The following is a 13851-nucleotide window of genomic DNA, read 5'->3' on the forward strand; positions in this document are numbered from 1 at the left end:
TTATATAAAATACGCAAAATTTGAATTTTATCAAACAAAGAGAAATAACATTTAACGTTATTCTTTATGTCAAAAAAAAATTTTTTTTATTGGCCTTATGATCTTGCATATTTAGCCATGGTACGAATTTTTGTGTGTTCAAATTGGGGGTTATCGGGAAAAAAGGGCCAGAGGCGACGGTGGGAATCGAACCCACGACCGCGGCGTGAGAGTCTCTCATGCTAACCACTCGGCTACCGCGGTCCCCCTCAGTAACGATAATTCAATGCAAATTGTGTGTACATTTTTACAAAGTGTGCAAGTTTCAGTTTAATTTATTTATTCAGCGTACTGCAGTTTATTGAAAAAATAATTGATTAACGTATTTTTTTCTAGGCCAGGCTGGTGTAAATCAACTAGGTGGAGTGTTTGTTAATGGGCGTCCTCTACCTGACTGTGTGAGAAGAAGAATAGTGGAACTCGCCCTGATGGGCGTTAGGCCTTGTGATATATCGAGACAACTGTTAGTGTCTCATGGGTGCGTTTCAAAGATTCTGACTCGTTTCTATGAAACTGGCTCTATAAGGCCTGGTTCGATTGGGGCTACAAAAACAAAGGTACTTTTATCGCAATTGTAAGATGTTTAGTTAAAATAATTAATGCGTTTGTATTCAGCAAGTTGCTACACCGTCAGTTGTCAAGAGGATCCTTCGGTGCAAACAAGAAAATCCAGGCATGTTTGCATGGGAAATACGAGAGAAACTTCTTTCGCAAAGAAATTGTGAACCACATTCAGTTCCTAGTGTAAGCTCGGTAAATAGGATTCTTAGAAACAGTATGACTTCATCTAGTCCTTGGGGCCAAGGTATGGTCAATGTGATAGACGTTTATTTATCTGGTACATACATAGTTTTAGATACAATAAGATATAAAATACAATAATTTTACATTTCCGATGGTGAATGGTGGAATTGGTTCATTTAAAACATTATAGTTTTGTATCACAATAACTTTCTTCTTAACAGTAACCAAATAGATAAATTCATGTTATTTATATAACAAATAATATAACAGATAATACAATAATTAATATAATAAATAGAATATCCATCACTGGTACAAAATGGAATAAAATTTAATCCATTAGGCTTGAATTAATAATAAAATTTATGAGTTACGTGGTAAGTTCACAGGGTTTTACATATTTAAAAATATTACAATTCATTAAGGTTTTTTGGTTGAGATAAAAAAGTCATGTCACGAGCGGGATTCGAACCCACGATCTTCGGCTAGATACGCCGCTGCTCTACCACTTGAGCTATCGTGACCTCGATCCACTCGGACACTAACTTCCCATCTCAACCCCACCTTTTTTTTAAATTTTCCCTCCTGTTTTCCATTTTTCAATTGTTCGAATCCCGCTCGTGCCGTTGACTTTTTATCTCAACCAAAAAACCTTAATTAATTGTAATATATTAATTGGTCAAGCGGACCACGAAATTTAATGATTAAAAATGAAGTACACTTCACTAAAGATCTCCGTGGCCATTTCATTTGTCGTCGAGAATCCAATCCGATTACACGACATTTGAAAAATGGCAAAAAGGAGGGAAAACTCAAAAGGTGGGATTGAGATGGGAAGTTGATGTCCGAGTGGATCGAGGTCACGATAGCTCAAGTGGTAGAGCAGCGGCGTATCTGGCAGAAGGTCGTGGGTTCGAATCCCGCTCGAGCCATTGATTTTTTTATCTCAACCAAAAAACCTTAATTAATTGTAATATATTAATTGGTCAAGCAGACCACGAAATTAGTGAATTTAACATTTAAAAATGTTCTAAAATTATAGGAATTATTTACAAATTTAATTAGTACTTCCTGACATTTGCCATTAAAAATTTTGATTACTTTTTTTTCTTATTAAAATGTTCTTAATGCAAGTAGCATTTTCTAAAGTCAGTCGAGACCAAATAGAAAGTGGACGGTATTGGTTTGAATTCCAAAATCAGATTTGTTCCTCTCAACTCTAAAGTTAAATTCGCTACTTTTCGTGGTCCACTTGACCAATTAATATCTTTCAATTAATTAAGGTTTTTAGTTGAGATAAAAAAGTCAATGTCACGAGCGGGATTCGAACCCACGATCTTCGGCCAGATACGCCGCTGCTCTTCCACTTGAGCCATCGTGACTTCGATCCACTCGGACACTAACCTTCCACCTCAACCGCACTAACCATTCCTAAAATTTAAGTTTAGAATACTCTCCTAATTAGAAAGATTATCTATCTCTTACATAGTCTGCCTTTTTTTTAAAAGTCCAATTTCAATAAATGGTCTTTTTAATATTGATTCTGGTAATTTGGTCGTTACTGATAACCCTGGTCTGCCTATTGTCACTGTGCTGGTTTGATGCCAGATGTGTTTCGTCTTTTTGCATCTTCAGCGTGAGAGAAATCATACAGACCCAACAATGAAAATGGCAGTGTTGAAAAGCATCTGGCAGACTAACACACCAAGGATAGGCAGACCAGAATGATTGGTAACGACCAAATTACATGTTCATCACCCACGTAGATCATACATAAAAATCTCACAACTGATTAGCACAATTCAACCATTTTTGAACAAAGATTATATTTAATTTCTTATTAATGAAAATGTGAAATTTGATATTTCCTTATTAAAGATAATGTGAAAATAGTAATAAATAATAATTTTTTAGTAAGTACACAAAAAATCTCACCCAAAAGAATCCTTTTTTAGATTTTTCATGCAAAAACTACATCCAATTAATATTAAATTACAATTAATTAAGGTTTTTAGTTGAGATAAAAAAGTCAATGGCATGAGCGAGATTCGAACCCACGATCTTCGGCTTGATACGTGGATTGAGGTAACGATAGCTCAAGTGGTAGAGCAGCGGCGTATCAAGCCGAAGCTCGTGCCATTGACTTTTTATTTCAAGTAAAAACCTTAATTAATTGTAATATATTAATTGGTCAAGCAGACCATGAAATTAGTGAAATTAATATTAAAATTGAATTATTTTATTTTATTGTAGCCTACTCTATACACGAGTCACCGCGATACCAAACAGATGTTGTAGAACCATCGACATCAAATGACAGTGAGGGCCGCCTTGAACAGTGGGTATCTTCAAGTGGCGATGAAGAAGATGAACCCAGACAGCCTAAAAAGAACCCCTATTCTATTGAAGAACTTCTCAAAAAGAGTCCAAGAAGAAAACCGCCCATTTCCTCATTACATAACATGCTCTTAAACCAACCGTGTGGTCTTTTGATGGACAAAGAATGTACCTGTAATTTAAACACATATATTGTATATCCATTGGTACCGTCAAGCAATTCAAATCTATGATTATAAATTGTACAAACCGCTACAAACTGGTCCTTACCTTAAGTAAAGTTGTGATGTTATTGATTTGAAGTGAATTAGTGATTATTTCTTGATGTTAAATAAATCAGAACTTGAAAGTTTATTTTAAGAAACATTCTTTTTCTTATGATGGTGTAATAGCTATCAAGCTCAATTAAGTGTAAATCTGCTTACATCTGACTTTACTTCCTTAAAATTGAATAAAAATAATTGAAATAGTCCATATTATTTGATTTATTAAATCTGGCCCGAAGGGAATTGAGTGTATATACATAAAAACAATCATCCTAAATTTAAGTGAATATAATAATTTATAATTTAAACATTATTACGCTTTGTTATATATACTGCTGAAAACAGACATATGCATATAGGCACAAATAATGATAAATTGCTTTTATTATGAAATTATAATAAAACAAAACCTTTATATTTTTTCTGGAATTAAATAGTTTAGCTTTTAAGTAGGAAACATTTTCTATTTATCCCTTTTCTTAATAAAAGTATTTTTTGCATTCCACAAGGTAGATTTTTTCAATGAAAAATAAACTTTGTAGGGCAAGGGTTGATCAAATAGCATAGTTAAGTATATAATTTTGTTATGTAATGATGAATAATTCTGGCTACTTTAATAAACTAAATATGATACAAAAATATTAAAAAAACATAATAATCAATGGAGTGTCAAGTTTCTTGTTTACTGACTAAACCTCAACTGTTCCTGTTAAATGATGACATCTTAGTAAGAAATGAATTTTACTTGTAACTCACAGCATCTCAAGCATCACAATGAAATTTGCTTCTTAGACATGCAAGTGGTGATAGAATTTTTAAATTTTCTTAAGTTTAAGCAAACTATGAGTAATATCTAAAAGTAATTTACCATATTCTTCTCTAGCGGTGTAAAACATAAAGAAAAAGGTAAGGTATGTGGTATATAAGGTAAGGTAAGGTATATAAGGAGGGAAAATTCAAAAGGTGCGGTTGAGATGGGAAGTTGATGTCCGAGTGGATCGAGGTCACGATAGCTCAAGTGGTGGAGCAGGGGCGTATCAAGCCGAAGAACGTGGGTTCGAATCCCGCTCGTGCCATTGACTTTTTTATCTCAACTAAAAACCTTAATTAATTGTAAGGTATATGGTTAGAACAGATTACTTAAGAATCTCATACAAGAAAATGGCGTTTATTGACAAGTGATCAGGTCTAATCCTGTTTTTATGTCAGGTGTCACCTGCAAAGGGGTGTAATATTTACTTGTGGTCCACTGTCTTTCGGCTTGTCCACAATTATGTAAGCTATTTTGTATGTGCTTGAGGTATTTTGAAAAGACAGTTTCCTCTCGTGTACACTAATTCAGCGAGTGTTTATGTTAGGTTCGAATTTCTCTATTTACTGAACAACCTGGTAATTCAAATTATTGCTGTGAACTATTTAAAATGTATTGAGGTTTATTATTTTTCCAACAGAAATAGCTGTAGAGAAACTGGACAATCACAAAAATTTTAAAAAAATAAAGTAAAAAATTTTTTTAAAGTTGTAAATTTAGGATGAATACATTTTCACAAATTTGGAATATATTCCAAGATCATTTTATATCTTTGATATACGGTTAACCTGTTAAACAAAGGTTATGTGGTATATACAGTAAATTTGCATGTAAAGCTTTCAGCATAATTTTGTTCACTGTAGTCATTTATTTTTAAAATTAAATGGATGTTTCAAGGAATTGAATTTATTCATGCCACTTTCCTGTTAATAAATTACTTTTCCTAATTAAGTTTACACACTAGATGCAACTTTCAGTCACTAGTTTTCGAATGTGTTTTCATCCCTATCACTACTGTTTAGTTTTGATATTTTATATGTTTGCTTAAGGATAGGTAAAAAAACGGGAGCTAATAAAATCAAATTGTTTTTGTATCTGTGCTTTTGACAAGACAGGTGATTCGATCAATTAATTAAGGTTAAGTCAGCCTCTTTATAACCTTATGTGCCACGACCAATATTGGTCTATTGTGCAATATTATCAAGAATTCTTCTTTGAATTTAAAGCTATTTTTATATACCAAAGCTTTGTTGAGGCTCAGGCTTTAGCTTTTCCTCAGAAGTAGGAATCTCTAGGTTCTACTTGCATAGGTCTTCGCACCAACAGAGTTTACTTTATGACTATGCGCACTGCGCCCAATATTAGTCTACTGTACTATCTTCATTATTGTCTTGAGCCTTTCATTAAGCAGACTTTTCCTCCACCATGAGTAGGAATCTTCCATCCAACAGAGGACATGTTCCTCCCTTTCTTCTTGTTCCTGGTACTGGCAGGCTTGTTTCTCCTATTCCAAGTCTATACATATGCCTCCAGAGTTCTACTATCATTCTAGTCCTAACATGGCCTAGTTTTAGTAGTTCTGCTGTCAGTTCCTGTGTCCTTTGACGAACTTTTTTTAACACCTACGTGTTGGAATACAATCTCATTGAAGATCAGACACTGTCTATATTGTGAAACCGTATAATGTCCATATCAGTTAGACCTAATGATAAATTTACCGTATTAAAGGTTTTGTAAAATTATGATGCTTGTAATACCTTGATCATGGTGAAATAATCACTGAAGCTTATAAAAAAAATTTTAGTTGGACCATCGTTTCTTTTTTACCTATCACTCTACTTACCAGTTTTTTCAAGTTTTTCTCACCACAGAAAAAAAAATTACTCTCAGGATAATATTTAACTAACTTCTAACTTTCTCTTCTAACAAAGCACTGCTTTATTAAAAAGCTTGTATTTTTTATCAGTGTATATATTTTGGAAGATGTTTGTAAGTAATAATTCTACAATTAAAAAAAAATTCTAACAATTTTAAATTTTTATTATCTTTATATAACTATAAAAGAGGTTCATTAAACTGGTAAGAAAACTCCGAATAAGTTTTATTACGATCAAATGACAAGTTAAATTAAATATGATCAAGTGGTTAAACATGATTTTGTATATTTTTAAGTTTATGTACAAATTTTCCCCATTAATACATTTGAAAATGAAACAAAATATAATTAAATTTTTTATAAAAGTAATAACAATATTATAGAAATATTATTATTATGGTACAAGTTATGTGTAAAGGGTGTTTTAATCAGTCAATTTTGAAAAAATATTAATTCAATAATAGTTAAGACTTTATAATAGATTATTTTTTGAGGATGTTTATTTTACCTTTTTTTTAGAATCTTGACTGAATTATACGTAAATATGTATGCAGTAATGAAAAAAATGAATAAATTAAATGTGCTTAACAGAAATTAGCGTTATATACCTATATTATAATATTCTAAATAAATACCAATCTTGACTCCTATAGATACAATAAGCCAAGGGAAAAGGAACACAATTAATAAATATTTAACAAGCTACGAGCGACACATACACGTTCAATTGAAAATATAAATATATATTGTGTATATAATGTTGAAACAATTATTTCAATTGTGAAATCATTCTGGATTCATTTGGGGTCACAAAACTGCTGAAATGGTTGAAAAAAGGTATAGCTTGTTTATTGATAAAATATTATTTACTAATAGGTCGATTTGGACCTACCTCTTGGAAAATTGAGTGTGTATGCATACTCAATTGTTTATTATGGGCATATGCAAAGAGAAATTATTTTCAGTGGCTCTGTCAACCTTTCACAGCCTAACTTTAATGACTGGTTAACAAAAATAGGACATTTGTTTGATTTTGGTCTTTGACAAATAAAATACAAAAATAAACAAAGTTTGACAAAAATATGTTGGTATTTTTAAAAGAAAAAAAAAATAGAAAAAATGTCGGGAATATTTTTGATATTACAAGATTTAAAAAAAAAATATTATAACAATAATAAAAATATCACATTTTGCCTAACTTATTAGATATGCATACAATTTTTTGGTGCAATATTACTAATAACATTGATTATAACAATATTTGTTAAATGGCAAACTTCAACCAATAAGTGATTAATGTTTATTTTTACATTGCCAATTAAAAATTAGGTAATGATAAAATGAATTTTTAATAACAAAATATAATAATTTACAGTTGAAAGTTATGCATACTAGATGAATATTCTGCACGGTAGGCAGAAGCTTTTGATCTTCCAGTTCTGTTGGAAAATTCCGAATATCTGTCCACGTCTCCAGGCTGCGGCATCAGAAGAACAGGATGCATGTTCAGTGACTTTCTTGATCCAGCCATCGAGTGAGCATCCCCCATAAAACCTCCATTCACTTCACCTACACAAAAGAGTATGAATTTAACATATTCTCATCAACTTGGAGGATACAAGTATCATAGTTTAAATTGTTTAAGTTTAAAAAAAAAAATTATTTGTGCAAATGAATATCATGCATTATACGAAAAGGACAATTGATTTACCTTTATAAAGAGACCCATTTGTTGTATACGTAGGCTCAGGTTGAAGCTTGACATGTCTGGTTGCAAGAATAAATGCTAATGTGGCGAGAATAAATGCATCCAAGCATCCGATAATTGCTAGGAAGTAAGACCATCTGATAGAGCAGTCCCCTATTAAAAATCTATTTGCAGTCTGGCCACAGGTCCTTTGCACAATTTCGTTATCCCATCCTAGAGGGTAGATGCAAACACTGCCAATCAATGACAGACCTAAAAATAAAGAAAAGAAAATTGTCACAATAATTAATTTAAAATGGTAGAAAATTATTTAAAAATTACAAAATAAACAACTGTATTAAATTACACAGAAAAATATTCAAAAATATACCATAACGCATGCAAAGTAAAAGGCTTTTTCACTGCGTAAGGAACAATAAATATTTAAAAGATACAAACAAAAATGTTCAAACAACTTTCTTCATTCACAGATCTCATCTTTTTTTTTTTTTTTTTTTTTTTTTTCACTAAGGGTCATAGCTGTCTTANCAGAAGAAAGTGTTTTGTTGTAATAATCTCATTGCAACAAGGACAGACAGGGGGTGGTTCTCTAGCCATCAGATGACTCTTAGTGATCCTACAGTGGACTGGAACGTTTTAGAAATAGTAATGAAAGCTCAGACCATTGTCTTTTCAACAATCAACCATAATTTCCCTTTTCAAATGTACAAGAGTCCCGGAATTTATGATTATTGTTAGAAAATAAAATTACGAACTATATTTAAGTTCACAGGCAAATTTTCTAATGACGGAATGAGCTCTTGGAGAAAACACCTACTAATTTCATTTGTATATTAACGCTGGAAAAGTTACTATCTCTAGAAATACCTACTAATTACTACTACGTTAACTAATTTTACCAATTAACATTTCAAACTTATAACTAGAATTGCATTCAAATAGTTTTTGAACATTACAAGTCTTAAAAAATTGTTTTTTATTCGATTAAATTCATTGGAGAAAGTTGAGCATGTTTGCTCTTCCTAAGAAAATTTACCAAAAATAAAGCCAATAAGAGAGAAAATCCGTTCAGTTTTACTGTTTTATTTTACTTTAGCTATCTGATATTACGTAGAACAAAAGTATAAAATTTTATGAAGGAATAAAGAGAAAACTAGAAAAGTTCGGACAAATAAATACGTGGCGACCCCTTTTCCCATCTTCAGGTTCGATTTCTGCTCGTACAAAAGAGTGGATCCTTTTTAATTTTATTATTCCTTGATGTTATGTACAAAACAATTAAGTGTTAAATTTTATAAGGAGATGAAGCGAAAGCTAGAAAAGTTCGAAAACTATTATGAACAACGAGACGACTCCTTTCTCCTATCTTCAGGTTAAATTTCTTCGTGAACAAGAGGGTGTATCCTCTTTAATTTTACGGAATCTTTCCTTGATATTATGTAGAAAAATTTAAGCGTTATATTTTGTAAGGAAATGAAACGAAAGCTAGAAAAGTTCGAAATTTTATCATGACCAAATATGTGGCGACCCTTTCACCGATCTTCCAGTTTGTTTTCTGCTTGATTTATTTATTGCTTATTTGTTTTATTTCAGAAGCGAAAAACCGCGAAAACTGGTGTCGTCATTAGATTGTAAGTTGGTTTCCAGAAAACAAAGTATTGAACAGTCTAGTTTTGAAATTAAATATTGTATTTCATTTCGACGGAAATTAAGACCATTTTTCCACTGTAGTAAAGACATTTTTATGGAATTTAAGAATTCCAAGAATAATAAAAGTGTTTATTTGTTAGTTTATTTATTTGTAATTTTATTTTTTTAATATTATGTATAATCCATTATGTTCAGTGGTCTGATTGTCCAGATTACTTCTTTCAATTACTTATTCGTTTTATGTAAGGTATTGGTTGAAATGAAAAAGTTAGTGTCACGAGTGAGATTCGAACCCACGGCCTTTGTCGGCTCAATACGCCGCTGCTCTAACCACTTGACCAAGTGGACACCAAGTGACGCTAACTTGTTCATTTCAACCAAGATCTTACATAAAACGAATAATTAATTGAAATTATGTATAATAAGGATGGAAAACTCATAAGGTGGGGTTGAGATGGGGAGTTGATGTCCGAGTGGATCGAGGTCACGATAGCTCAAGTGGTAGAAGAGCAACGGCGTATCTAGCCGAAGGTCGTGGGTTCGAATCCCTCTCGTGCCATTAACTTTTTTTCATCTCAACTAAAAACCTTAATTAATTGTAATATATTAATTGGTCAAGCGGACCAGGAAATTAGTGAATTTAATGATTTAAAATGAAGTATACTTCACTAAAGCTCTCCGTGGCCATTTCATTTGTCGTCGAGAATCCAATCCGATTACACGACATTTGAAAAATGGCAAAAAGGAGGGAAAATTCAAAAGGTGGGGTTGAGATGGGAAGTTAGTGTCCGAGTGGATCGAGGTCACGATAGCTCAAGTGGTAGAGCAGCGGCGTATCTAGCCGAAGATCGTGGGTTCGAATCCCTCTCGTGCCATTAGCTTTTTTTCATCTCACCTAAAAAACCTTAATTAATTGTCACTATGTATAATGTTGGTATTATGTTGATATTTATTAATTTATCCAAATCGTTAATTATATTAATTTTCACCCATTTTAGCTTGCTTTTTAGTTTTGTTATGATCCCTGTTACTTGTTTTCGATCCAAATTTGGTGTTATCACTGTTATTTGGGGGCGGGGCAACATCGCTGTAATTGTAATTAATTAAGGTTTTTATTTGAGATAAAAAAGCCAGTGTCACGAGCGGGATTCGAACCCACGACCTTCGGCTAACTACGCTGCTGCTCTACCACTTGAGCTATCGTGACGTCGATCCACTCGGACACCAACTTCCCATCTCAACCGCACCTTTTGAAATTTTCCTCCTTTTTGCCATTTTTCAAATGTCGTGCAATCGGATTGGATTCTCGACGAAAAATTGAAATGAGATTTGAAAAATGGCAAAAAGGAGGGAAATTACAAAAGGTACGGTTGAGATGGGAAGTTAGTGTCCGAGTGGATCGAAGTCAAGATAGCTCAAGTGGTAGAGGAGCGGCGTATCTAGCCGAAGATCTTAGGTTCGAATCCCGCTCGTGCCATTGACTTTTTTATCTCAACTAAAAACCTTAATTAATTGTAATTCCATTTTATGTTTTTCCTCGTGAATTCTGAATGAATCTTTGAAAATTACTACTGCGCAACCGACTAGGCCGTTCATTTTTCTTCGGTCTGTGTAAATCTGAATATCACGATCATTTCATTCGTATATACGATCTTAATGAATGGAAAACACAAACAAGAAAGTTAGAGAGAGAGAGAGAGAGAGAGGATAACATTGGATAAATATTCAATTTATCTTGTACTTTTAAGTTTTTTGCTGAGATCGCACGCCTTCTCTTTCAGATTCTACGTTTATTCCAAGCCCCCTTCCCTACATTCATAGAAAACTTTCTCCATTTGAGAAGGGTCCGGTTATCTCCATATGGGAGAAGGCAAGCAATACGAGGATGCAGCTAACAGATTCAATATTTAAATAACAAAATTGATTTCTTTCTGCCGTGTAAAAAAGTCCCTTCGTGATATTTTCCCGTGCTTCCCACGTTATTCTCTTCCATCTGCGCACACGAGTCGACCTTGACATATCACATTCCCGAAGGGAGAAAAGGACATTGGAGTTGGAGATCACTGATCGATCCTTATAATTCGACACCCTAGTGTTAGCACTTTTGTGAAAAATATTTAAGGTATGCTAAACTTAAATTTAGGAGAATGTACATGGCAGTGGGTTCTTTCTGTTTTCTAAAATGCAAAATAAAGACGCCAGTCACCGGTGATAAACATGAGAAGAAAAAATACGAAGTAGCTTTAGGGTGTTAATAAAACAACCTATCCAAATGATGTTTGTTTTGTATTTATATAGTTTATATTTGTGTTTACATTGTAAAACGAGACTGAGATTAAATTGCGACGAAAGCTAAATGGAATTTTCTCGTCAGCAGGTGATGAGTGGAAAATCAATGTTATGTTTACTTTTTTCCGTTTATGTGGGCAGTTTTTATTAATATTATTTTTTTTTTTCATTTGCCCTGTGCGACACATCAACCAATGAACGCTGAGTCCCGAAAAGGTCGGCGAGATGGCGACCCCAGGCGCGGCAGGCCAGGCCGCCGCCAGGAAGGATGGAAGAAGGTGAAAAGACATCAGTAAAGATTAGTCGACAATCAGGAAAAAATGTACCAAAATCCGCTCTGAATTCCATTTCCGCCAAATCAGGAGGAAATTCTGAGTAGTCCTTGAAAACAAAACAGTATAATACTGGATATGACGTCATAGTTCAAAACAAAAATTGGAAGATTCGCGCTTTCATATGTGGAAAATATAGTGGGGACCAACGAAAGGAATGAACAAACGAACCGAGGGATCATCGTTTTCTTCCAGAAGGGATCCGTTAAAACCTTCTGCGTCAATAGACTAATGCTTTGCAAACTTGGGCTGTCTGAAATTTTTTTTTTAACCCTTTCCACCACCCCGCCGTACCTGAGGAAGACCCCGTACCGGCGGACAAACGCTTTAGCTTAATCGAATTTGTATATCTAAGGGATTTCAAATAAATGGGATAAAAATACCTCCCAACGATCTTTCCTTCAGGCGAGACCGCTGGTCGGTTTTTGAAGGGACCATATTTTCATTTTAGAACCTAAAACAAAAGGTCTTCCCTTGCTGGTTTCCCCTTGCACATTTACTTTTCCTTGGTTTTATTTTCTATCTATTTATATTATCTAAAATTTTCTTACTAAGAAGAGGAAAACAGCCCGGAACCCTAAACCTAAACCTATGTTTAATTATGCAATAAATAAATAACGGTAATAAAACTCTAACAATAATAACAATATTTACGCCTTAATAATTAGAATAAATAGGGACTTGTTCATTTAAGCATATTTTAGGCAAAGTCTTTTAGTGCTCCAAAAGATTTGATATCACAGACTAGCTTTTGGAGATTAGGCGGCCATTCTGCTGAGGTGATGGTATTTCGCAAACGTTCTCTTTCTGCCTTGAATTTGATACAGCTGAAGAGTTTATATTCGGCGTCTTCTTCAGTGCTGCAAACGGAGCATAAAGGGCTTTCTCTTTTCTTATATTTATGAAGATAGCTTGCGAAGTTTCCATGTCCTGATAGCATTTGGGTGGTCCAGTAGTCGGGGTGTAGCCATTTTGCTATTTGTCTTTTTTCAACGCTTGGGAAAAATTTGGATGTTAGCCGACCTTTATTGCTATTAGTCCATCTTTCTTGCCATGATGCCCTTGTCATTTTTCCCAAGTACTCTTTTGCCTCCTTCCCCGTTGTGCTTCGGAACCAGTCTATTTTTCCTTGGCTTGCTCCTATATCAATAGCCTCATTTTTCTTTTTTTGGTGGATGACCACCCTTTCTTTAAGGACTAGGTTTATTGGGGGTGCGTTGGTTATTCCTTGTAAGGCATGTGTTGAAATCGTCCTGTACCCTTTTGTGGTTCTTATAAGAGCTATTCTTTGGCTTTGCTCTATTATAGCTTTGCTTTTGCTAGGTAGTCGTTTGGCCGGCTGCACAATAACTTACTATTGGGAGGAAGACACTTTTATAGATTGTGGAGAGCGCTTTTGGGCTAAGTCCATATTCCACTCTTGCTATTACGCTCAATCTATTGTACACCCTTCTTGTCATTTCCCTTATTTTAATAGCGTGGTGTACTGGGTTCAGGTTATCGCCTAATATTACTCCCAAGTACTTGACTTGATCGCTTGGCTTCAGTCGTTTTCCCTCTATCCGGATGTATGGGGGGGGGTACCCATTTTCCCTTTGAGCATTAGGGTTTGGCACTTTTCGGGGGCTAACCTTTAGCTTCGCAAGCGCACACCATTTGACAATTAACTCGACAACTGCCTGCGACTTGTCGATTATTGCTTTTCTCGTTTGCCCTTCGATTACAACAATCAGGTCGTCCACAAAAGCTATGAACTTGTAACCTCTTTCTGTTATTAGTGTAGGAGGCTGTGGAAAAGG

At 34.0% G+C, this 13851-nt stretch overlaps 2 protein-coding genes and 1 non-coding gene across 3 annotated transcripts in view; 1 reads left to right on the forward strand and 2 right to left on the reverse strand.

Annotated features, from left to right (window-relative positions):
• The window catches only part of LOC106665319, a 9187-nt gene extending 5365 nt beyond the window's left edge, over positions 1-3822 (forward strand). Inside the window, exons 3-5 of the mRNA XM_024229799.1 lie at positions 376-596; positions 655-844; positions 3037-3822. Coding sequence (XP_024085567.1) covers positions 376-596; positions 655-844; positions 3037-3353 — 728 coding nt within the window. The 3' untranslated portion in view covers positions 3354-3822. The remainder of the gene's footprint in view (positions 1-375; positions 597-654; positions 845-3036) is intronic.
• Positions 3823-6399: 2577 nt separating this feature from the next.
• Positions 6400-13851, reverse strand: part of LOC106665418 (LHFPL tetraspan subfamily member 3 protein) — a 37560-nt gene continuing 30108 nt past the window's right edge. Inside the window, exons 2-3 of the mRNA XM_014391832.2 lie at positions 7785-8033; positions 6400-7642 (exon numbers count right to left, since the gene is read on the reverse strand). Of these exons, the coding sequence (XP_014247318.1) occupies positions 7443-7642; positions 7785-8033 (449 nt within the window). The 3' untranslated portion in view covers positions 6400-7442. The remainder of the gene's footprint in view (positions 7643-7784; positions 8034-13851) is intronic.
• On the reverse strand, positions 10566-10638 carry Trnat-agu. Its single transcript has one exon. It is a non-coding gene; the product is annotated as a tRNA-Thr (tRNA).

Source organism: Cimex lectularius, unplaced genomic scaffold (genome assembly GCF_000648675.2).
Source record: "Cimex lectularius strain Harlan isolate CLEC.00 unplaced genomic scaffold, Clec_2.1 scaffold41, whole genome shotgun sequence".
NCBI lineage: Eukaryota > Metazoa > Arthropoda > Insecta > Hemiptera > Cimicidae > Cimex > Cimex lectularius.